The sequence below is a fragment of the Capra hircus genome, chromosome 20 (genome assembly GCF_001704415.2).
Source record: "Capra hircus breed San Clemente chromosome 20, ASM170441v1, whole genome shotgun sequence".
NCBI classification, from domain to species: Eukaryota; Metazoa; Chordata; class Mammalia; order Artiodactyla; family Bovidae; genus Capra; species Capra hircus.
The window spans coordinates 59,302,912-59,329,801 of NC_030827.1; the positions used below are offsets into that span (position 1 = coordinate 59,302,912).

A 26,890-nucleotide genomic window follows, 5' to 3' on the forward strand; every position below is an offset into this window, starting at 1 on the left:
GTATCATGCCTGGCACATAGTGAATAATGTTGCCATTGGGGTTAAAACCTACAGTTTAACCAACCAACAGTTTCTTGGCCTCATAGGCAAGAATTGTTCATATGTTTTCAATGACTAGACTTAAACTTCCTAGAGTTTAAGTTGTTCTTTATAGTGTTTCCTTAAATTATATGAAAAAATATAGCTTCCAAGTGTCTTAATATATTACCTTTCAGTGTATATGTTAAACTATTTATAACCCAATTGATAAACTGTTTCTGTTATTTACATAGATGTAAATGGTCTCACAGTTATGGCATTAAGAACTTAATTTAGTGATCAGTTACTCTCTGATAGCTCAGTTGGTAAAGAATCCACCTGCAATGCAGGAAACCTTGATTCTATTCCAGGGTCAGGAAGATCCTCTGGAGACGGGATAGGCTACCCACTCCAGTATTCTTGGGCTTCCCTTGTGGCTCAGCTGGTAAAGAATCCACCTGCAATGTGGGAGACCTGGGTTCAATCCCTGGGTTGGGAAGATCCCTTGGAGAAGGGAAATTCTCCAGTATTCTGGCCTGGAGAATTCCATAGACTGTATAGTCCATGGGGCCGCAAAGAGCTGGACACAACTGAGCAACTTTCACTAATATTGAGAGGATACCATTGTTCATTTCTCTGCTAACCATCACCTGATAGGTTTGTTCACTTGATTCCTTCTCTTTTCCTCCCTCCTTACTGGCTGTATTTCTATTTGTAATTCTTATGTACATCATTCAATACTATTAGCACTTTTAAAGGAAATCCATAGACCATTTTTTCCTAAGATGAATAAAGATGTTTATGATAAACTTTAACTGTGTTATGTATAAGCCTTGTATATTCCTTGGGATTGAGACCAAGTTTCATAGTGGTAGGTGTTCAGCACACATGCTGTGTCTTCGTGATGATAGATTCACTCTGACTTGACGGCCAGGTCTTATAATAAGAAATGCTGTTTTAGAATTGGTCTCATGTTTGGCACTGTTGGGAGGATAAAGGTCTACAACAGAAGATTTTTACTCATACATTTTTAAAGGATACCATAAATTAGAATTGACTGCATACAGATGGCCAGGTGCCACATTTAAGAATAAGATTGCCAGGGCATAAAAAAAATTTAGTGCCGAACATTCCATATTACAAATGCAGTCACAGCCTGAGGGAATTAAGGTTATGGCAGTTTCTGAGCAAAAAATAAATAAATAAATAAATAAATAAATAAATAAATAAATAAATAAATGGGGTTGTTAAATATGAGTACCAGGTGGCTCTGATTTCTGAGTTATTTGTACCACTTTCATCCTTATGTAAACCATAAAATAGGCTGGCTGCTGACCAGAACCTGCAGCTGTGTAGAGGAGACGTCTTTGTACAAAGTACCAGAAAACAAAGACTTATGATAAGCTCAAAGTCTGCTACAGTTTTGTATGTGAAAGAAAAAATAAAATTGTTGATGTCATAGGCCTGGAGCCAAAAATGTTGACATGTATCTACCTAGCTAGGGCTATAAACATAGTTCCTAAGAACTGTATTAAGTTTTTTAAAATAGCCAGTTAACTAACAATTTTTTTTTTTTTGGAATATGGTTGATTTACAATGCTGTGTCTGTTTCTGTTGTACAGCAAGGTGAATCAGTTATATGTAAGCATATATCCACCTTTTTTAAGATTCTCATCCCATATAAGTCATTATAGAATATTGAATAGAGTTCTCTGTGCTATTTAGTAGGTTATTATAAATTATCTATTCAGAAATGTTAGGGACCTAACAGAAGCAGAGGATATTAAGAAGAGATGGTTAGAATACACAGAAGAATTACACAAAAAAGATCTTCATGACCCAGATAATCATGATGGTGTGATCACTCACCTAGAGCCAGACACCCTGGAATGGGAAGTCAAGTGGGCCTTAGGGAGCATCACTACAAACAAAGCTAGCAGAGGTGATGGAATTCCAGTTGAGCTATTTCAAATCCCCAAAGATGATTCTGTGAAAGTGCTGCATTGAATATGCCAGCAAATTTGGAAAACTCAGCAGTGGCCACAGGACTGGACTAGGTCAGTTTTCATTCCAATCCCAAAGAAAGGCAATGCCAAAGAATGCTCAAACTACTGCACAATTGCACTCATCTCACACGCTAGCAAAGTAATGCTCAAAATTCTCCAAGCCAGGCTTCAGCAATATGTGAACTGAGAACTTCCAGATGTTCAATCTGGTTTTAGAAAAGGCAGAGGAACCAGAGATCAAATTGCCAACATCTGCTGGATCACTGAAAAAGCAAGAGAGTTCCAGAAAAACACCTATTTCTGCTTTATTGACTATGCCAAAACCTTTGACTGTGTGGATCACAATAAACTGTGGAAAATTCTGAAAGAGATGGGAATACCAGACCACCTGACCTGCCTCTTGAGAAACCTGTATGCAGGTCAGGAAGCAACAGTTAGAACGGGACAGGGAACAACAGACTGGTTCCAAATAGGAAAAGGAGTACGTCAAGGCTGTATATTGTCACCCTGCTTATTTAACTTCTATGCAGAGTACATCATGAGAAATGCTGGGCTGGAAGAAGCACAAGCTGGAATCAATATTGCCAGGAGAAATATCAATAACCTCAGATATGCAGATGACACCACTATTATGGTAGAAAGTGAAGAACTAAAGAGCCTCTTGATGAAAGTGAAAGAGGAGAGTGAAAAAGTTGGCTTAAAGCTCAACATTCAGAAAACTAAGATCATGGCATCCAGCCCCATCACTTCATGGCAAATAGATGGAGAAACAGTGGAAACAGTGGCTGGCTTTATTTTTCTGGGCTCCAAAATCACTGCAAATGGTGACTGCAGCCATGAAATTAAAAGAGGCTTACTCATTGGAAGGAAAGTTATGACCAACCTAGACAGCATATTAAAGAGCAGAGACATTACTTTGTCAACAAAGGTCTGTCTAGTCAAGGCTATGGTTTTCCCAGTGGTCATGTATGGATGTGAGAGTTGGATTATAAAGAAAGCTGAGCACAGAAGAACTGATGCTTTTGAACTGTGATGTTGGAGAAGACTCTTGAGAGTCCCTTGGACTGCAAAGAGAGCCAACTAGCCTGTCCTAAAGGAGATCAGTCCTGGATGTTCATTTGAAGGACTGATGTTGAAGCTGAAACTCCAATATTTTCACAACCTGATGTGAAGAACTCATTCTTTTGAAAAGATCCTGGGAAAGATTGAGGGCAGGAGGAGAAGGGAATGACAGAGGGTGAGATGGTTGGATGGCATCACCAACTCAATGGACCTGGGTTTTGGGTGGACTTTTGCCGGGGTCCAGCCCTGGTGGATCCAGGGTAATTTGAAGGGGAGATGGCGTGGTGAGGAAAAACTTATTTATTTAGAAATATAAAGAGAGATTAGGAAGAAATAGTATAGTAGGAAAATTTAGTGGAGAAAAGAGGCTGAATAACTTGGTTTACGTGGAGAACTAATAAAACCTCAGGACAAGAGGTTTGCGCCATCTACGTTAGGCCACTGGCACCCGTTTGAATAGTGGAGGGTGCCCCACCTTGGGCTCCCTCTCTCGTGGGTCTTAGAAGCCAGGACAAGTAAGTGGACATGGCAAGCCTCCACGCCCCAGATGGGAATTCAGCCTGAAAATAGAATAAGAAAAGACATGGGGGGACCAGTCTTTCCAGTGACTGGCCCATCCTCTATTGTCTGGAAAGGCCTTTTATACTTTTGATTGTACATAGAGATCCATGGATAATACAAAATTATGCAGCGTCAGCAGCCCTGACTCTTTTCGAGACTAGGCTTTCTCTCTGCATACCTAGTTGTATACACAAGTCTTAGGTGAGTTACATCATCTTCTGGCCAGAGGGCCAATTAACATTTTATGGCCCTTTTCTGATAAGGGTCTGTCAACCAGAGAACTTATTTGTGTTGTTCTTCCCAAAGTCTGGTGCCACTCTCAGAAAGCGCTAAATAAAGTTACATTCTTACATAGCAAGGACACAACAATTTATAACAATGAAGGAAGTACAGTGATTTATAACAAAGAGAAAAGTAATTAACTCAAAAGTCTAGTGTTGCTAACATCAAAACTACTATATTCCTTTTTCTATATCCCAATTACATTGATTAATATCCTTCAGGTGTCTAAAAGATAAAGAATATGGAGGCCTGGCAGCAGTCATTGACTCAACAGTGAAAACCCTCTACCAATATAATTCTTAGCTCTTTAAAAAAGGCTCTGTATCTTTAAGATGCTTTAAGCTTCCTGCTTTTCACAGTTGGGGGGCTGTAAACAATCACAAGTTGTAAAAGTCTGGGCAGACTGGTCAGGTAAGTTAGAAAGCTATCAGAGGGGTTTAAGCTGAGACATTCTTTTTATATGCAGGAAACTGTTAACTGGAGCCCTAAGTTAATTCCTTTTAGAGGCAGAAGAGTGGAAAGTACAGTGCAATAAGGCAGGCAGACCCCTGAAGCCAGATCACGCCTTTGCGTATGTCTGGCTTCCTTCCTCATGACCTTTGCCACGGGCGGAATTCCTCACGCTGGCTCCCGGCAGACTTTGGGAGCTGGTGATGGAAAGGAAGGCCTGGCGTGCTGCGGTTCATGGGGTTGCAAAGAGTCGGACACCACTGAGCGACTGAACTGAACTGAACTGAACTACATAGTAATATGTATATGTCAATCCCAGTCTCCCGATTCACTCTTCCCTCTTTCCTCCCTGGTAACTGTAAACTTATTTTTTACATCTGTGACTCAAGGCACTTAACTTTTAAAATGATCATTCGCTTTCATATTTCACATACAGCTGTCTTTATTCTTTCTAGTGTCGGAACACTTCCTCTCTGCCTATGATATTGACTGCAGTTTGGAAACCAAGAAGGAAGTCATTCAGTGCATGGGCTCCTTCCAGGATGGGGTAGCTGAGAAGTGTGTTGATTATTTCCAGAGATTCCGACGTTCTACCCATGTGACACCCAAATCGTACCTCTCCTTTATTCAGGGCTATAAGTTCATATATGGAGAGAAGCATGCGGAGGTGCAAACTCTGGCCGACAGGTAAGTGTGAGGGTCGAATATGAAGTTCTTGTAAATCAGTGGCTCTCAACTAGGGGCAAGTTTGCTCCAAGGAGACATTTTGCAATGACTGGAGACATTTTTGTTTGTTAGAACTAGGGTGGGGGTATGGGGGGTGGTCGAGAGGTATTGCTGGGATCAAGAGTGAGAGGTCAGGGATGTGCTAAATATCCTCACAGTGCACAGGACAATCCTCATCACATGCAGTTTTGCTGTTGCAACTCCCTGGACCGTAGACTGCCAGGCTCCTCTGTCCATGGGATTTCCCAGGCAAGAAGACTGGACTGGCTTGCCATTTCTTCCTCCAGGAGATCTTCCTGACTGAGGAACTAAACTTGCATCTCCTGCATTGGCAGGCAGATTCTTTACCACTAAGCCACCTGGGAAGTCCTTGTGAGATTTATCCAGCCTCAGAAACCAATAGTGCTGAGATTGAGAAACCTTCCTTAAGTTGGTTCGAAGGATCATTCCATGGTTGCTAGTGGCTTTATTCTTGCCCAATGAGATTAAATATTGCCAAGTTTTCTTGTGGCCTACCACTTTCTACAGTATTGGATGATATAATAGAAACCTTGAGCTTGGAAAAATGCTGAGAATACAGACATCCCCTCACACCTCCTCTCATCCCTTTCTTCCCACATGTTCTGAGTGTCTGGGGTAGGAGAGTCTGCTTGATACATGTGTTCTCTGCACAGCAAATACCCTACTTCACTGAAATTTGTTCCCAACTTCCCAGCTCTACTTTACTCTTTTGTGAACACTTATCTCTTCTGCCTGAATACAACCAAGAAGCAGCCAAGGTTGCTACCTAAGGGACCCCTGGGAGAGTGATTGGACTAAATGACTCTAAGAACTCCTGTCTTTAAGATCACATTATTTTAGAGTCAAACAGGCAGCTGGTCCCTTCATGAGGCAGTTTGATAGCTTTAAATTTGTTTCTTTTCTTGATCCCAAATCTTCCTTCTCTTAATGTCATTGGTCTCCTTAGAAAAAAGGAAGTTATTTATTTCCTTTCCTCCATGATAGGGTTTCAAGAAATTGAAGTCTGTTGTCATTTAGCTAAAGTTCATTAAGCATGTTTCTTGCATGAGACAGATTCTTGACACTGTTATTCCTCATGGCATACAGTGTTCTAAGCAGACTCACTCTTTTCACACTTAATCTATGAAGAACCAATATGTGACTTTAGTCTGGAATCAAGCCTAGACATTTACTCTTTTTGTCAAGCCCTCTTGGATTTGCTATTGTATATACAGTATTCTTCAAATATGACCATTACTATCTATATCAGTAGACCAGTACTTAGAAAATGTGGCCAAGAACCACACATGTTAACACTTCCCTCACCTTGGATTTTTAATCTCAGAATGAATACTGGATTGGAAAAGCTAAAAGAAGCTTCAGAGTCTGTTGCAGCTCTGAGCAGAGAACTGGAAGTGAAAGAAAAGGAGCTCCAAGTGGCCAATGATAAAGCCGACATGGTGGGTAGACATTGACACATGAATCGTATTGATTTTGAATTCCCAATTCATAAATGTTAATACCGTATGCTTCTTCTCTAAGTTGTAACCATGGAAGTGCAAATTATTTCTTTCCATTATAATACCATATATACACCAATGATGCTATGAATGATATAGGTAACTAATGAGAACCTACTGTATAGCACAGGAAACTCAATGCTCTGTGATGATCTAGATGGGAAAGAAATCCAAAAAAGCCGGGATGTACGTTTACATACAGCTGATAAACTTTGCTGTACAAGAGAAACTAATGCAACATTGTAAAGCAACTATCCTCCAATTAAAAATTTTAAAAGTACCATACTCTTAATTCTATGTATGAAAAATTGTGTAAGTGGACAAAATCGACGAATCCAGGCAAAAATGTGCATTTTGAGCTGGGTGATTTTTGATGTACTTTTTTTGGTTTTATATTGAATTAGGTCTTAAAAGAAGTGACAATGAAAGCACAGGCTGCTGAAAAGGTCAAAGCTGAGGTCCAGAAGGTGAAGGACAAAGCCCAGGCCATTGTCGACAGCATCTCTAAAGATAAAGCTATTGCTGAGGAAAAACTGGAAGCAGCAAAGCCAGCATTAGAAGAAGCAGAAGCAGCCTTGCAGGTACATCTTTGTGATATAACAGATGTCATCTTCTAGGGCCTCGGAGGAAGATTAGGCAGAAAAGATGAATAACAACGAAGAAATGTTCTACTGCTTCAGACCAAAGCTCTCTTCACTGGAATGATTTCAAGTGATATTTTCTGCTTGGAGGTGTTATTTGCTTTTTTAAGATATTGTAGGTGGCACTTCACGTATTATCTTCTCACTCACAAGTGATGGGCAGTGCCATATAATAGTGGTCTGGGTGCCAGCTTCTCATGTCAACTCTGTTACCAATAAGCTGTGTGACATTAGAAAAGTCACACAAAATTTCTAAAATATTTTTTTCACTCATTCATTGAGGATGTTAGAGTAGGTTAGTAAGATACAGCTTTCTTTGAGTGTACATATAAATTATCCAGACAAAGGACTACTGATCTAGTGCTACGCATTAAGGTCAGGCTTTGACCAGTCTTCCAACACAATGCAGTTATGTGGCAATATTATAAATGATGAAATTAGAAACGAGGTTGGATTCTGGGAAAATATGTTGAATCTAGTGAAGTAGGCCATATCTTCAAGGGCTGGCCCTTTTTGAGATTGGTCTAATTGGAGACGTTTTGGACTCAAGTTATTGCTTTTACTGTTTCGTCCCTGGTGGTCCAGTGGTTAACATTCTGGTCCAATGGTTAACTTTCTGCACTTCCAATGCAGTGGATGTGGTTCAATCCCTGGTCAGGGGAATAAAATCCTTAGTCTACTCATCTATTGTCTTATGTTATTGACTCTTGGCTTAGAAAGTGGCTGGAGAACTGGAACACTGCTGACCTGTCCATTGCTAATTCAAGTTATATAACCTCAAGTGAACTTGCATCATTATGTGATATAGTTATTATTTTTTGCTACCTTCTTAGCACACTTCCTGAAACACTTATACATTTTTTTGATCCATGTTAAGTCTTTAAGCTTTCTGAGTCAGTATACAACATATTGTATAAGAGAATTTTTACTCTTTAGAGACAATGAAGATGTTCCCTTCCTTTCTTATCTTTCCAAAGTTTCACACCATTCTTACAGGTGATATATCTTTCCTTACTGTTTCTTCATTCCTTCGTGCACTGGCTAAACTGTCCTCCTTAATACATGAAGTCTTCCAGGGTCCTTAGCCTCTCAGATTGGTGGATACCTCATCTTCCCCAGTCCCACTTTTAAAAGACCAATTTATGAAGTTGTGATTGATATATAAAAAGGTGTATATATTTAATATGTATAGCTTTGTGAGTTTGGGATGAGTGCATACCTATGAAACCATCACCACCTTCAAGGCCATAGACACATCCCTCAACTCTCAAAGTTTCCTCCTGCTCCCTTTCTTATTGTTTGCTTCTTTATAATTTTTCTTTCTTTATTTTTATTTGAGCATAGTTGCTTTACAATTCGTGTTAGTTTCTATCTCACAGTAAATGAATCAGCCATACAGTTACACATATACCCTCGTTTTGGACCTCCTTCCCGTTTAGGTCACCACCGAGCATTAAGCAGAGTTCCCTGTGCTGTGCAGTAGGTGCTCACTAGTTATTTATTTGTCGATAGTATATGGGTGTCAATCCTAATCTCTCAGGTCCTCCCACCCTTCCTTTCCCCTTGGTATCCATATATTTGTTCCCTAGCTCTGTGTCTCTATTTCTGCTTTGCACATAAGATCACCTGTACCGTTTTTTTAGATTCCGCATATATGCATTAATATATGATCTTTGTGTTTCTTTTTCTGACTTACCTCACTCTGTATATGACACTGTCTAGGTCCATTCGCATCTCTACAAATGACCTGGAGTCATTCCTTTTTATGGCTGAGTGGTATTCCACTGTGTGTGTGTACCATAGCTTCTTTATCCATTCCTCTGTTGATAGACATTTAGGAAGCTTCCATGTCCTGGCTACTGCAAATAGTGCTGTTATGAACATTGGAGTGCATGTATCTTTTTGATTATGATTTTCTCTGGCTTTGTGCCCAGTAGTGGGATTACTGGATCGTAGGGTAATTCTGTTTTTCTTATTACTATTTTTTTGATAAGAACACAACTTAAGATCTACCCATTAACAAATTTCAAGTATACTATAAAGTATTGATAACTGGGCACTGTGCTGTAGAGTAGATCTCTAGAATTTATCTTGCGTAACTAAAACTTTCTACCCTTTGACCATTACTGTCCATTTCCTTCTTCCTTCAGCCCCTGGCAACACCATTCTACTCTCTGCTTCTATGAGTTTGTTTGGGATTCCACATATAAATGAGATCATGCAGCATTTTTCTTTCATGTTTAGCTTATCTCACTTGACAAAATATGTTCCAGGTCCATCCATACTGTTGCACATGGCAGAATTTCCATTATTGAAGCATGAAGAACATTCCATTGGATGTAAATACCACATTTTCTTGATCCATTCATCCATCAATGGACGTTTACATTGCTTCCACGTCTTGGCCATTGTGAATAACACTGCAGCAAACATAAGGGTGCAGATATCTCTTTAAGATCCTGAACATATCCTCCCCCTGCCCATTTTAAGACGCTCTGGATCCACTGAGAGTTTTTGATCAATAGAGAGAAGAAAAGGATAGTGTAAAGAAACTTCTAAACCTTTATTGGACTTGTGATACTAACAGCATTATAGGAACGGAGCATGTGGCATCTCAGTTCCTACAGGTCTGCATTTTCATAAGATTTCAAAAGCCTGACATGTTTTTTAATATTATAAAATATTTTCCAATATCATCCTAATTTAGTACTCTCTACCACTACAGTATTCAGCAACACCATCAATGCAGAAATGTCTGGGAATAGGGGCAAGGTGATTGGGGTATGTAGGGGAGGTTTTCGATAATTTCCTTCACTGGTTCTGTCTTCATTTTATTGCCTCCTTGTAAGTTCTGAAATCTGGTACTACCAATTCATACTAAGAAAATTCTAGGCACATTCAAACTCTGTCTTGGCATCAGCCTTGTAAACCTACAAAACAAATAAAGTAACAGCAAAGAATGTGTCTATTCTTATCCCAATGCTAATCTGACCTGACTGCTTTGTATAATTATATATATATATATATATGTGTGTGTGTGTGTATATATAAATGTATATATATCAGAGAAGGTGATGGCATCCCACTCCAGTACTTCTGCCTGGAGAATCCCATGGATGGAGGAGCCTGGAAGGCTGCAAGTCCATGGGGTCACTGAGGGTCGGACGCAACTCAGCGACTTCACTTTCACTTTTCACTTTCATGCATTGGAGAAGGAAATGGCAACCCACTCCAGTGTTCTTGCCTGGAGAATCCCAGGGACGGGGGAGCCTGGTGGGCTGCCGTCTATGGGGTCACACAGAGTCGGACATGACTAAAGTGACTTAGCAGCAGCATGTACACACACACACACACACACACACACATATGTAATAGTCATATTGCTTTGCCTTAGAAGAAAGAGGAATCAAATATTTATCTGAAATAGGTTGAACTTCCGCTATACCCCCACCCCCAATTCATTTTACCTGGGTCCCCAACATAATTGAGTCCAAGTCTGTTTGAGATTTCCCCCTTTTAAAGCTAAAGGGTAAATAAATAGGACCTAATCAAACTTATAAGCCTTTGCACAGCAAAGGAAACCATAAACAAAATGAAAAGACAGCCCACAGACAGAAAATATTTGCAAACGATGAGACCAATAAAGGGTTAATTTCCAAAATATACAAACAACTCATACAACTCAATTAAAAAAAAAAAAAACCAACCGAAAAGTGAGCAAAAGATCTAAATAGACATTTCTCCAAAGAAGACATACAAATGGCCAACAGACACATGGAAAGATGCTGAACATTATTAATTATTAGAGAAATTAAATCAAAACTGCAATTAGATATCACTTCACACCAGTCAGAATGGCCATCAGCAAAAAGTCTTACAAATAATAAATGCTGGAGAGGGTATGGGAAAAAAGGAGCCCTCCAACACTGTCGGTGAAAATGTAAATTGGTACAGCTTCTATGGAGAACAATGTGCAGGTCCCTTAAGCATTAAAAACAGAGCTACTATGTGGTCCTGCAGTCTCACTTCTGGGCATATATCCAGAGAAAACTATCATTTGAAAGGGTACATGCATTCAGTTTTCACTGAAGCACTCTTTACAATAGCCAAGACATGGGAGCAACCTAAATGTCCATCAACAGATAAGTGGATAAAGAGGATGTGGTGCATATATACAATGGAGCATTACTCAGCCATGAGAAGAATGAAATATGCTATTTGCAGCCACATGGGTGGACCTGCCTAGAGATTATCATATTAAGTGAAATAAACTGTAAAGAGAAAGACAGATACCGTGTGGTATCACTGATATGTGGATACAAATGAACTTATCTATGAAACAGAAATAGACACAGAGAACAGACTTGTGGGTGCTAAAATGCTGGGGGAAGGGTTGGATTGGGAGTTTAGGGTTAGAAGATGCAAACTATTGTGTGTGTGTATATATATATATATGTATATATATATATATATAAAAATATCTGAATCACTATACACCTGAAACTAATACATTGTAAATCAACTATACTTCGATAAAATAAATTTTAAAACAAACAAACAAAAGCTAAAGTGAAATAAGCATGTCAGACTCTTTTATATCCACTTTATTTTTTTAAATTTTTATTTTTACTTTATTTTACTTTACAATACTGTATTGGTTTTTGCCATACATTGGCATGAATCCACCACAGGTGTACATGCGTTCCCAAACATGAACCCCCCTCCCACCTCCCTCCCCACAGCATCCCTCTGAGTCATCCTCACGCACCAGCCCCAAGCATGCTGTATCCTGCATCGGACATAGACTGGCGTTTTATATCCACTTTAATTTGATGCTGCTTTCCCTATTGGCAGCTATTATGTTTCTCTCCTTTCTCTTTTATAGCCAAATATCTCAAATTAAGGTCTGTCTGCTATTTCCAGTTGTTTTTTTTTTTTAAACCACAAATTCTCCTTCACTTCCAGCTGTCTAAAATTCACAAATGCTAGTGTACTGAAGCAATCCTTTTCAAAGTAGATAGTTACCTTTCTAATTACCGGGTTCAGTGGTTTTCTTTTCTTCTTATTTTCCCCAAAATTCTCAGAGAAAAGATCATTAGCTTTGATATGAAGTTCACGGGGTACCTTCCTTTGACAGGAGGGTTGCAAATGGAAATCAGATGGAAGGTCTGCAAGGCCTAGAAGGAAGGAAGGTGCAGTATGTCCTAGAAATAGGACAATATCAGATGCTTATTTTTGTGTTTCCAATGCTTATTCCATTGATAGAACTGATAGAACAATTATTATCCACCACAACAGGTCTATGTGACTGTTAAGTAATTTACTGTCTAAGAATCTTTGTGTGGAACAGAACTTTTCTAAGAGCTTAGTGAAATTCCTGTTGCTCATGTTCCATCATCTAAAGGTCAGTTTCCAGCTAAGAAACCTCTAATTATGCAACTGGCAGCCCCGAGGCTACCCGCTGGTGTCGGTCCACGGTGACGAGCTGTGAGAGAGAGAGTCAGATTCTTGACCTACATAACTAATGAGTAAAAAGAGCGCTGCAAGTCCTGGAGTTTCCCTGGTTGAGAATCCCTGGAACCTACTTTGGAGCTGATGATTCTTTTCCTTTCAGTGTCCTTTTCTGACACTAAGTGGCTGTTACAATTTTAGAGAAGCCATAGCTCCTTATCAGCTGGCGAACATGTCTCTTGCTGTGTCTACTCTGGCTATCACTTTGAATTGTAAAAATTTGAACATGTGGGGATGTGTGTTTCTTTGGGATTAAATATGCTTCTAGCCCTCATGTCTGCGTCGAACTTAAAAATGCTTGCGCTCCTCTGTTGAAGTACAGTAAGTCCCCTACATATATATGAACGTTTTAAGTTGTGAACTTTCAAAGATGCGAACGTGGATTCTATCAATGTCAGGCGTGAGTGAAACCCCGACTTGCCCTCCGTCTCCTATCGCTGACAATCCTTCAGCTCTACCATCTCCCACCCCTTCTCCTTCCTCTGGTCAGTGACATTTCTTGCCTGTTCACTCTATGCCAGCCCCTGTGTGCCAGCTGTGGCTCTGTTACTACTGTACTTTTCAAGGTGCTGTGTACTGTAGGATTCAAAGTGTTTTGTATCTGTTTGCTTTTTATGTAGTATTTGTGGGAAAAGTATTATAAACCTATGACAGTACTATGTCGCTGATTGGGTACCCAGGCTAACTTTGTTGGACTTATGAACAAATTGGACTTACAGATGTGCTCACAGAATGGAACTTGCTCATAGGTAGGGGACTTCCTGTAGCAGTCTTCAGAGAGTAAATGTTTGCTTCTGCTTTTCCTGTCTTGAGACTGGATGATAACCCCCTCTCCTCCCCAGACCATCAAGCCTTCCGACATCGCTACTGTCCGCACGCTAGGCCGACCCCCTCATCTCATCATGAGGATCATGGACTGTGTGCTGCTGCTGTTTCAGAGGAAAGTCAATGCAGTGAAAATTGACCTGGAGAAAAGCTGCACAGTTCCTTCCTGGCAGGAATCTTTAAAACTGATGACGGCAGGAAACTTTCTACAGAATTTGCAGGTTGGTAGTTCCGTCATGATGGGCCAAGAGGGGATTCAGAGTTCACTGAAGTGTCTGGATCCTTTAACAGAAGATGAATCTGCATGCATATTTTTTAACTTATTAAGTGGTTTTCATCTTTATTGGGGTATAATTGACAAATAAAAGTGTGTTATAATGAAGATGGATGACTTGACGTCTTTATGTTTGCATTGATACATTGTGAAATGCTTTCACCATAGTCCATCCATTTGTTGTTGTTCAGTCACTCAGTCGTGTCTGACTCTGTGACCTCATGGACTGCAGCACACCAGGTTTCCCTGTCCTTCACTATCTCCTGGAGTTTGCTCAAACTCATGCCCACTGAGTTGATGATGCCATTCAACTATCTCATCCTCTGGTTGAGATGGATTTAATCCACCCATTAATCCATCCATCTGGTTTAATCCATCTATTAAATCCAATAAATATCCAATTAAATATCTATCACCTCACATAGTTACCATTTTTCCTTTTTTTTTTTTTTTTGGTGGTGAGAACACTTAAGATCTAGTCTCCCAGCAAATTTCAAGTATATAATACAGTATTGTTAACTATATTCACATTGCTGTACATTAGATCCCCAGGACCTTCTCATCTTGTATAACTGACACTTTGACCCTTGACCTTTGACCAGCATCTTCCCCTTTCTCCTCCCCCAGTCCCTAGCTACCACCATTCTACTCTCTGCTTCTGTGAGTCTATTTTAAATTCCACGTATAAATGATAATAGGCAGTATTTGTCTTTCTCTGTCTGACTTATTTCACTTAGCATATGCCCTCCAGGTCTGTCCATGTTGTTATAAATGGCAGAATTTCCTTCTTTTTTAAGTCTGAGTAATATTCTTCATATATATTTAAAATTTGTATTTAAGTATCTTCTCAGAGTAGAAGTTTCTCTTTCAAATATAAGACATTATAAGCATTAGAGCTTTAGAGTTTCTTTATATGTAAAATATGAGTAATTTGTCATCTATATGTTTGCAAATATCTTCTTTCACTCTCTGCCTTAGTTGTTCATTCCAGTAATTGTGTCTTTTGGTAAGCAGATGTTCTTGTTTATTATAGTCCAGTTTATCAATATTTTCCTTAATAGTGCTTTCTGTGTTCTGTTTAGTAAATCTTTGCCTGTCTTGCTTGGAAAATCCCATGGACAGAGGAGCCTGGTAGGCTGTAGTCCGTGGGGTTGCTATGAGTTGGACACAGCTGAGCGACTTCACTTTCACTTTTCGCTTTCATGCATTGGAGGAGGAAATGGCAACCCACTCCAGTGTTCTTGCCTGGAGAATCCCAGGGATGGCAGAGCCTGGTGGGCTGCCGTCTGTGGGGTCGCACAAAGCCGGACACGACTGAAGCGACTTAGCAGCAGCAGGGTAGAATAAATGCACCTATCTTTTCTTTTAGAAGTTTTGTTGTTTTATTTTTAATATTTATATCTTGAGACAACTGATTGGGATTCCCAAGCCCCATCCATACCCCACATAGTAACTTCAGCACTGTCTTTCATTCAGTTTTTATTTAAAATTTTTTTTCATAGTTTCTTTTAAAAATTTTAATTTTTATTGAAGGATAATTACTTTATAATATTATGATGATTTCTGCCATACATCAACATGAATCAGCCATAGGTATACATATATCTCTTCCCTCTTAAATCTCCCTACCACCTCCCTCCCCATCCCACCCCTCTAAGTTGTCACAGAGCACCAGCTTTGGATTCCCTGTGTCATACAGTAGATTACCACTGTCTATCTATGGTAATATATGTGCTTCAATGCTACTCTCTCAAATCATCCCACCTTCTCTCTCCCCACTGTGTTCAAAAGTCTGTAGATAGGTTCATCAGTACCATCTTTCTAGATTCCATATATATATGTTAATATGCAATATTTGTCTTTCTCTTTCTAACTTACTTCACTTTGTATAATAGGCTTTAGGTTTGTCCACCTCATTAGAACTGACCCAAATGCATTCCTTTTTATAGCTGAGAAATATTCCATTGTGTACATGTACCACAACTTCTTTATCCATTTATCTGTTGATGAGCATCTAGGTTGCTTCCATGTCCTAACTATTGTAAACAGTGCTGCTGTGAACACTGGGGTATATGTCTTTTTCAGTTTCATTCAGTTTTTAATTCAATGTTGCCCATGTGGCTACTGTGGCCAGAGCATCTTGTGAGGCCTTTTACAGCAGCTCTAACAAGAAGTAGCTTCTGAAACCAATGGGTTATACAGACTTGTTTCAGATAATGGAAATATGAGCCTCTGAGATGTAAGTGCCCTGTGAAGGAATAGCGTGCGATTTGGGTGACGAGTGGGGTGGCGATTAATCTGATTATGAGTGTGTAGAAGAGCAGTGGTAGTAGGAGGTGGGGCTCAGAAAATACTCACCGAAAAATGTGGCCGTGGCATTGGACTTGCTTTATATACTTGCTGCAGAGCCAGTGTTCTTGGAAGCTACTTTGCTATTTGCCTTCTGTCACCACCATCCTTCCATTGCTCCCAAATATTCTTCTGGCTTCACTATTTTTTAAGTCTCACAAAAGAAACTTGCATTTTTAAGGAGCTCTGAATAAAGGTGAGTTTTGCTCTGTGCTATGTATGTTCTGTGCAGACTTATTTCTATGAATTAGTTAGGTGCTACATTTCTTTCTACTTGGAAAACATTTAATTATCTTCATTGAGATCATCAAACGCCATTTGTAAAAGATCAAATTCCACTGATTGTTCAATCTTCTCTTTTAATGCAAGAAGTTACTCTTAATCCATTTCTGTTACTATTTTAAAATTTTATCCCTCTAGAAGAGAAAAGTTCTGTCATAATCTTGATAGTTCAGTGATTAAAAATTAATTCATCATCCTGAAGGCTTAATGTCCAACTGATTTTCGTCACATTTCAGGTGAGTTTAATAGAACCTCTCTCTGAATGTGTTAAGCATTTGGTTGCTGCTATATGCTAAATATTTATGTCTAAATATATACACTTTACATATCTGCTTTATTTGCAATGCTGAATATATGTATCATTTTATTTGCCTAATATCCTGAAATATCGACAAGATATTCATCCATTCTTGGATTTAACCGTTTGTTTCAGTGGTATCATGAGCATAATGTGATTATGACTTAATGGACAAGGCATTTTAAGTTTATTTCACTCCATTCTTCCACAGCAATTCCCGAAAGACACAATCAATGAAGAAGTAATAGAATTTTTGAATCCTTACTTCGAAATGGCAGACTACAACATTGAAACCGCTAAACGAGTGTGTGGGAATGTAGCGGGACTTTGTTCCTGGACCAAGGCCATGGCTTCCTTCTTTTCCATAAACAGAGAGGTGTTGCCTCTAAAGGTAAGCTTCCTTGGTGGGGCTTCAGGATGTGTGCCAGCAGGGGGTCTCTGGGTCAACAGGGCTTGTCTTTCCTGCAGCAAAGAAGTCTCAGGTGTTATTAGTCTCAAGTCTATGATAAGAGCTGGTGCTGGACCGGCCAAGCATAGCATGTTTCTTCTCTGTAATCCTCCTGCCGCTGGAATTGTATGGGCCTTAAGCATGGACTCTACAAGGATACTACGTCCATTGTGGGCTGCTGGACATTTCCCCCTTCACCCCCACAATGTTAACTTGAGAAAAAGAAGCACAGAAAACTATAGCACAGGATCTGCCAGTAATGTCCAAGATCTCTTGCCAGGGAGTCCTATGAATGGGGTGGGGTGGACAGTCACTGGTGGCTGGACTTGGCTTCAGAGGTGACATAGTATTCCCTCTCCCTTTGACCCTCAGGAAAGAGACTGACTAGCATCCTTTATTTAATGTGGGCTGACAATATGCCACTGTTTCTCTTTAGTTATTGAATTTCTCAGCGTTATTTGTCCATGTCTCCATACCATTCAGTGACTGTCTTAAGCAGATGGAGAGGCAAGTAGATGTTTTGAGAATGAAATATTAATGCCTCAAAAATCACACCTAGTGGTTTGGTTGATTTTTTTGCTTTCGTATAAGTCTGATCTCTTTCAACCATCAACTAACATCCTCTTATACATACAAACTACATGAGGAAGTTAATAATCATGCTAAAAATGATCATGAATAGAAAGAAGGTAGGGAGAGAGTTTCAAGTTCCATTTTATTTTCTCATTATTACCATACCCAGAGCATTTAGTCAGTGGGGAGTCCCTGGAGGTCTTAGGGCAACTTAAAACAGAAGGGATTCGTTTGGCTTAGAGATTTTTAGAGCAAATAGTTGATGTCATGCTGTCAGGATTCAGGACCGTTGAAGACTCCAGTTGGCTATTTTGATACTGACTGAACCACTGAATCCAGTGAAAAGTGTAGGGCATCCTTAGCAAATTTTTCCAGTGGGTAAGCATACATAAGTGTCTCCAAGGGAATTAGAGTTGAATTCACAAGGGGGAGTTTTTATTTTGTTGTAATTACTAGAAATAAAATGAGTTAAAATCAGTACAAAATAATGGACATTCTAAACAAGGCTTATGCAAGAACAACATCTTCCCCATTACATTTGGTACAATTCAGGCTCCATCCAGTCCCAGGACGACATAAGTTCTACAGTAGGACGTGAAGGGAACACCAGGAGGGAGAACCTTCTAGTTGTAGCTGGAACCTATGCTTCTCTTCTGAGAAGCCTGTTCAGGGGGTGCCCTCCTGCGTTCTTAGTAGCATCCAGCATCCGGAAGTCTTTAGTTTGTCAGGTCCCTAAATTGCCATCGTCATAAAAATAAGCATAGTTACATAGATCCTACATGTTCATTGCATAGAGAGAATTAGAAGACAAAGGAAGTGTAGTCTCATTGGGCAACTCTGCTCAGTATATTAAGAAATACAGACCAAAGGGTCTAACTTCACCGATTTCTGAAGGGGTTTCTCTCGTTTCCCAAGTGAAGAGTTTGGGGACGCTCCTTTGACTCCAGTGGGGACCTCTTCACCACTCATTAGTGATGGAGACACTGAGGGACTCTTCTTTCATCTTACAATTCCTCTAGACACGCCAAGTGACTTCTAATAGTGGATAACCTTAAACAAATATTGATGACAAGGATTGTGATTTACAGTCTATTCAGTTTCATTCTAAGGAGATTTCTCCTTAGAAACTCTGTGAAAACTAATAAATATGAGTTCACATAAACAGAACGTTGCAACAGGAGAGCCTTAAATATTGAACATAGATAATAGTGCTATTGTTTATGGAGGGACTTCCCTGGTGATCTGGTGGTTAAGACTTCGCCTTCCAATGCACAAGTGTGGGTTCCATCCCTGCTCAGGGAGCAGAGATCCCACATGCCTTGATGCCAAAAAACCAGAACATAAAACAGAAGCCATGTTGTAATAAATTCAATAAAGACTTTAAAAATGGCCCATATCAAAAAGATCTTTAGAAGAGTGATATTAATATATTATTATCTATTAAACTCTTGTTATAGACCAGGTCCCAGACTTGGGTTTTTACATACTATCATATTTAACACACAGACAACACACTCTCATAAATCTTAGCAGGTAGTTTTTCAATCTTAATGGAGAAACTGAGGCTCATAGAGTTTAAGTAATCTTAATAGAGTCCTACAGCTCCTAATGTGAGCAGTTGGAGTTGAAAGATTTTTATACCCTTTGATTATATCTTTTGAGTACTTCATTAAAAAGATTATTATTTTTTTTTTTCTGAGGAAAGTCCTTGAAAATATCCAAAATTTGGGGGACTGTGATACTTTGACATTAGCGGGTGGCTTTATAGTAAGTTGACAGAGTGGTCTTGCTGTTCCTCCTTGTTTAAGTCATGGCAACAGATTCTTCTTAGAGCAGAGATGAGGAAAAATGTTCCAAGAGTCAGAATATTTGTAAACTGTAATTTTTAAGCCATGCATTTGCTGTCATTGGTTCTAGTCATGGAACTAGATATTCCTTTAAAGAATTAGTCTGCCAAAGTTTGGGAACATGGGGTCATCAGATAAGAACATAACTTATCTCAAAAGAATATTTTAAAATAATCTTTTCTTCTCAAACACCTCAGAAATAATATGATGCTGGAATTGGGTTTCCCCATCAAAGTCAGTTTTACCATTTTAAAAACTTAAAAGAGAGAATTTAAATTTCAAATTTTTTTCAAAAAAATTTAAATTCTCGTAAGCACAGATTATTTTCTACATCACCTTTCCCAAATATTGCTTTTTTCCCCCAATATTGCTTTTGATTATGTCTTTTGAGTCTAATTTAGCTTCTTTAAAACAAATATTTTTATTTGATCACAGCTCAAGTATCAATTCTTTGCTTGAAAGCAAGTAATATAAGAGAATTACAGGAATACCATCAAGTCCATCTCTACCCATGAACACCTAGATCTTTATATTCAGTGATTAATTATGTTTCATTCTTTGTCTTGTTTTAACATCTTCATTAACAGTGATGAGCTCTCCTTGGCAGATGGTTCTAAATATTCAACGTTTCCCCTGCAACTAAATATTAAAATAATCTGCAATTTGCATTTATGCATTTACCATTACAGTGTTCAAGTTTAGGGACTGACAAATTATGGTCCACAGGCCAAATCTAACTTACCACCTGTATTTGTACAGCTCATAGAATTTTAAATTGAGTACTTAACCAAAATTCTTGATTTTGCCTCTTGTCCCCCAAAGCCAAAAATATTTACTATCTGGAGTTTTATGAAAAAGTTTGCTGATTCTCTCTTAATGACTGATAATTGTCTGCTTACAAACATGTCAAGTTCACGTGAAGACTTGGCCTTGATAATGTAATTTGAGAAGACTCTCAAAGAACAAAGAAAAGGTGTAGCATGGACTTCCCTGAGTTCTCAGGTGTGACGTGCGCGATGTCTGGGTTGCTGCCTGTCCCTTCATGCTGTGTGTGTCCTATGCAGGCCAACCTGGCGGTGCAGGAGAACCGCTACGTGTTGGCCATGCAGGATCTGCAGAAGGCCCAGGCCGAGCTGGATGACAAGCAAGCCGAGCTGGACGTGGTGCAGGCTGAGTACGAGCAGGCCATGACCGAAAAGCAGGTGACTGTCCTCTGACACTGTGGTCAGCCCTTCATTCCTTCCTGCTTTCTCTCTCTAAGGGTTTGATTTCCAGTGGGGATTCATTTAAGTGATGCACAATGCATACATACATATACACACGTATACACACAGCACATGCGCACGTATACACACCGCACATGCGCCTTCATCAAGTCCTGGAGTCTGTTTCTAGCAGACACCGAGGACCTTCGGTGAGAGGTCAGGATATTCAGGCAAAACAGAAGTCACTGCTGGAACATGGATGTTCTGGGTTTTCTTGTAAATTGTGATGAAAGCAGCATCTTGTGCAGCATTTTTGATATGTTTTTCAAAATTACATCCTCCCACTTTATCTCATTTAATCTTTAAACAATCTCTCAAGGTAGGCAGGGTAGATATTTTTATATTATTGTCATTTTAAAGAAGGGAACTTAGGGGACTTCCCTGGTGGTCCAGTGGCTAAGACTGTTCTTCCAATACAAGGAGCGTGGGTTCAATCCTTGGTCAGGGAGTTGAGATCCCACACAGTGCGGCAAAAAAAAAAAAAAAATTAAAACAAAATGAAAATTTAAAAAAACAATAAAGAATGGAACTTAGGTCCAGAAAGGACAAGAGAATGGTCCAGAATGACAAGAGAGATCTTGATCGTCTGATGCCTTTTCGGGCCTCTCTGCTGGACCAATCTGACCACATGGCTGTGTCCCAGTCACAACCACCCGCAGCCTCCTCAACCTCTGCATGTTTTGCAGCTTTAGCATTCTTCAAAATCAAGGTTTGTATATTTCTTCTCCACTGAACAGCAAACTCTTTCATTGATTTATACTAACTCCAGTTCTGCTGGGGCCTCCTTCATTCTGGAAATCAAGGCAGATGTAACATAAACCTAATGTAGCTTAAGCTTCATTTCCCCTCACTTGCACAGGCCCCATAAATGCCGAGTTTACTGGGAGCCATGGAGAGGTCTATGGGGAGAGTATTTTATTTAGATAAAATACCTGGAGATCCTAGGGGAAAGGAACCTGAATTCTTCACCATCAGGACTTTGTAGTGCTTTTTCCCTGCTGATTCTCATTACATGTTCACTTGGCTGTTTTGTATTTGCAATAATTCTTTGATGATTTTCTTAAAGTGATCCCCAGATTATGTAAGCATCTGTCCTCACAAAATCTCTATCTGCCTCTGATAAAGCCTACATTTGGAAAACAAGATCTAGAGTCTCTCTGTGCTTTCCTTGATGATTTATTTTAGAACCTTTGCTGCTTCTCAGTTGTCACTTGGCTGGATTGAGATTCCTGCTCTGTTGGTCTGTCTCTTTACAGGGTCCCAATGAGAAAATTTAGATAAACATCAGTTGCACAATATGCAAGATGTATAGTATTCTCTGTTAAAGATAAGTCTCCTGAAAGCAAAATAAGAGCTTTATAGAAATTTTGGAGAAGTAATTATGTATTGTCATTTGGATTTATTACTTACTTATATAATATCAAGAGAAAATTCACTTTACAGTTTGAAAGTCTACTTTAGAAACTATGAGGAAGGCATGTTAATTTCTACCATTTGGACACTCACATTGGGAAGCGCTGCTACATATAGTAAACATATTTTACAGCCTCATTTTATTATCTTTCAGTTTTAACAGTTTTGCATTAGTTCACTCAAGCTCTTTTGTTTTCGAGTATCTGCTATTTGTTAGGTAAGCAATTATAAGGACCATGTAAGTACAGCTACTATAAAGGTATGGCTCTAACTTAAAAAATTGCATTTCAACAAATGTCATGTATTTTTCATTAAGAAAACAAAATCTGGCCGTGTGCTGGCCTGCCTACAACAGGTTGGCATGAAGTTGACCTTTAGTCATGGTGTTGTTGCCTCTTCCTCCATGGGGCTCCATGAGAGTCCAGGGTTACAGACTACAGGGAGGCAGGGGAGGGTTTCAAGTCTGTGGTTCATGGTCACGACTGGTGACCTCATTACCCAGGTGTGCAGTCCCTGGAGGAGTGTGTGTCCTGTGGCTCTGTGCACTGGGCAGGGCTTTGTGGAGGGCCCACTTCCCCAGGGATCTGGTCACATTCTAGGGCATTGGGAGAGACAGGGCCAGGAGTACTACCCACGGAAGCCAAGGAATTCTGCACCCTCCCCCAGCCAGGCTCAGGGAGAAAATTCGCTTCTCACCTGTCTGCTCCCATCCCCCATTTCCCAATCCCCCCTCAGGAGCCTGGGCTTCCAGAAAGCAACAGCCAGGAGGGGAGAGGTTGGCCAGTTTATATTCAGCCACACAGAAGTGGGGATGGGGAACTTAGGGAGGATAACTTAATATTAAAAATATCTTTCACATGAAAAGTTTGTTTTAAAGGTAGGCAGATATAAATAAGGGCTATTCTGGTGGCTCAGTGATAAAGAACACACCTGCCTAATGCAGGAGATGTGGGTTTGATCTCTGATTCTGGAAGATCCCCTGGAGAAGGGCATGGCACCCCATGCCAGTATTCTTGCCTGGAGAACCCTATGGACAGAGGAGCTTGGAGGGCTACAGTCCATGGGGTTGCAAACAGTCAGACACAACTGAGTGGCTAAACAGCAATAATAAGAAAACGGTGATGTCATATGATACTTCCAGCTGACATCTTTCTTTTTGGGGAGATACAAACAAATATGGATGGTGTACAGGTGTGGGTGCACCTGTCAGCTGGGCTTTTGGGTTTTCTGCATTAACTCTAGCAGGAAGGAAAACTGAGCAACTAGAACAAACTGAAACAAGTATCTTGTTTCTGAAAAACACTGTATTATGTATTCTTACCAAAGTAATTTGTGTTTCTTTATAGAAAATACACATAGGCAACCCTGGTGATAAAGCCTAAAAATATTTTGCTCTTTATCATTTTGTATCTACATATATGACTGATTTACATATATTTTAAATTCACGTAAAACTGTAACAGATCATTCAGTACATACTGCTTTATAAATGAAATTTAACTAATGATTATTTTTCATAATGATTATATTTTAATGGCTTCAGAGTATTCTTATTCACAATGTACCATAATGTATGTAAATAATCCTCTATTGTTAGACATTTAGCATAAGTGTATGCCATATGTATTATATAAATATGTGTGAATATTACATGAACTCCCAGTGACTTGTCATATAGCTAAACCTTTAACCGTATCCATTATTGTTTCATAAGTATACATTTTTACAGGTAGAATTAACAGCTGTCTCTTCAATACTGAGAAACTGAACCATTTGCTTTTTTTTTTTTTCCCCTTAAAATTTTTTTAAAGGATTTTTATAGTGTTGTGTTGGTTTCTGCCATTCAACATCGCAAACCAGCCATAATTACATATACTGAGCCATTTGTTTTTAAGAACAAAGCTCTGAGTGCTGTGTAGTCACTTCAGCCGTGTCCGACTCTCTGTGACCCCCATGGACTGTATAGCCCACCAGGCTCCTCTGTCCGTAGGATTTTCTAGGCAGGAATACTGGAGTGGGGTGCTGTTTCCTTTTCCCAGGGATCCTCCTGACCCAGGGATCGAACCCAGGTCTCCTGTTTGGCAGGTGGACTTTTTACCACTGAGCCCCCTGGGAAGCCCAACAGTGTGTGGAAGTCTAGTTAGAGGTCTTTTATTGACACAAGAGCAACAGGTAGGGGCCTGCTGAGTTAATGCGGCTGGAATTTGTGAATGAGCTTCAGAACTCCACAACCTGAAGAAAATCTAGAGTTTCACCTGAAATCAAAGGAGATATGGAGTTAAACAAAGCAATCGTGATGCTAGAACTTTAACATGAGAACCATCATTTCTCATTTTAAAGTAGGGATATGCATGTCTTTACATTTTGTTGTGCTCTGTGATATTAGCATGTATGCTTCTATTTTATTTGTAATTTTTGATAGGAAAATCATCAATGATGCAAATTTTCATTCTATCTCAGTTTATGAAAATCTGGGGAGGGTCTACCCATTGGCTTAGGACCCCTCCTGAGGAATCCCTCTATGTTCCATAAATAGGGCTTAAGACACGGGCTGGACTGACCCAGACACATAGAAATGGAAGTTAATGCTTCCTGTGAAATAAATGGCTCACGTTTCTCACAAAGGCGTATAACATATAATGTTTTAGAATGATGTTTTTGAGCTGCAGGCTCTATTTTTCTGAAAAAAGGCTTTCTTCTGGTTTAGACCTTGCTTGAAGATGCAGAGAGGTGCAGACATAAGATGCAGGCTGCTTCGGCACTGATTGGAGGCTTGGCAGGAGAAAAAGAAAGATGGACAGAGCAAAGTAAAGAGTTTGCTGCACAAACTAAAAGACTTGTAGGTATGTAAATCCCTTTATTAGCTTCCCGGGTGGCTCAGCAGTAAAGAGTCCACCTTCGATGCAGGAGACTCAGTTTTGATCCCTGGGTTAGGAAGATCCCCTCGAGGAGGAAATGACAACCCACTCTAGTATTCTTGCCTGGAGAATTCCATGAGCAGGGGAGCCTGGCAGGCTACAGTCCGTGGAGTTGCAAAGTCGGACAGGACTGAGTGATAAAGCGCACACACACAAATCCCTTTATTAATGAGATTATGTGTTGACTGTGATGGGGAGTGAGCAAACTTAAGCTTTAATCAGAATATGCATCAACACTCCATTACTTCAAATTCCTCTGTGTGTGTGTGTGCGCGCCCAGCTGTTTCAAAAGGATGAATATTGGTCTGGCATTTAAGAAACCTGTCTTAGATAATGTGTTAGTCATTCAGTCATGTCTGATTCTTTACAACTCCATGGACTGTAACCCACCAGGCTCCTCTGTCCATGAAATTCTCTAGGCAAGAATACTGTGGGTTGCCATTTCCTTCTCCAGGGGACTCTTCCTCACTCAGGGACTGAACCTGGGTCTCCTGCATTGCAGGCATATTCTTTACTCTGAGCCACCAGGGAGGCCCATTAATGACCTTTAAACTCTTATTGTCAGATCATTTTTGAATTCTCCTGTGAGTGAATGACCATATAGATCAAGGTCATTTAGAATGGAGGCTGTGTCTTCTGAGGTCAGAAGTCATCCTCTCATATTCAGTAAGGTCAACATAATCCAGTGCTTGGCTATCAGCAGTTATTACCTGTGGACCATGTTCACTCTTTTCACAGTGAACTGAACTACTGCTTATTCACAAACACAGCAACTTGTGGTTACAATTTGGTTTCTGAAATTTAATTCAAAAGAATGACTGTCTTTTTTTTTTTTTTTTCCACTTCTTATATTCGGCAGAATTACAAGGCTGTTCATAAAGTGTTTCAGTGGTGTTTTGTTTTTTGTTTTAGGGGATGTGTTGTTGGCTACAGCTTTTCTATCTTATTCTGGTCCCTTTAATCAAGAATTTCGCAATCTGCTGTTAAATGACTGGCAGAAGGAAATGAAAGCCCGGGAAATTCCATTTGGAGACAATCTAAACCTCAATGAGATGTTGATTGATGCTCCTACCATTAGTGAGTGGAACCTCCAAGGCCTGCCCAATGATGACCTGTCTGTTCAGAATGGAATTATTGTCACAAAAGCATCTCGCTATCCTTTGCTAATTGACCCACAGACTCAAGGCAAGATCTGGATTAAAAATAAAGAAAACCGGAATGAACTCCAGGTAATCTTTGTTTGAATATAAATGGGCTTCCCTGGTGGCTCATAACCTAAAGAATCTGCCTGCAATGCAGGAGACCCAGATGGAACTCTGGGTTGGAAAGATCCCCTGCAGGAGGGCAGGGCAACCCACTCCAGTATTCTTGCCTGGAGAGTCCCATGGACAGAGGAGCCTAGTGGGCTACAGTCCATTGAGTCACAAGAGTTGGGCATAACTGAGCTACTTAGCACATACATGAAATGTGCTACTAATCAATTTTATTGCCCCAGATCAACAGTATCTGAGAATAAATATTTCATATTTAGAAATGATTTTGTTATTAATATTTAGATATTAATATTTATAAAACAGTCTAAAAATTGCATTATTTGGATTCTTGTTTATCTCTCCTAATG

The 26,890-nt window shown here is 39.7% G+C and overlaps 1 protein-coding gene across 1 annotated transcript in view; it reads left to right on the forward strand.

The window, feature by feature from the left end:
• DNAH5 (dynein axonemal heavy chain 5) overlaps positions 1-26,890 on the forward strand; it is a 258,304-nt gene that overhangs the window by 162,876 nt on the left and 68,538 nt on the right. Inside the window, exons 56-63 of the mRNA XM_005694882.3 lie at positions 4,835-5,066; positions 6,451-6,565; positions 7,030-7,206; positions 13,620-13,823; positions 17,017-17,196; positions 20,738-20,875; positions 25,059-25,194; positions 26,182-26,498. Coding sequence (XP_005694939.2) covers positions 4,835-5,066; positions 6,451-6,565; positions 7,030-7,206; positions 13,620-13,823; positions 17,017-17,196; positions 20,738-20,875; positions 25,059-25,194; positions 26,182-26,498 — 1,499 coding nt within the window. The remainder of the gene's footprint in view (positions 1-4,834; positions 5,067-6,450; positions 6,566-7,029; positions 7,207-13,619; positions 13,824-17,016; positions 17,197-20,737; positions 20,876-25,058; positions 25,195-26,181; positions 26,499-26,890) is intronic.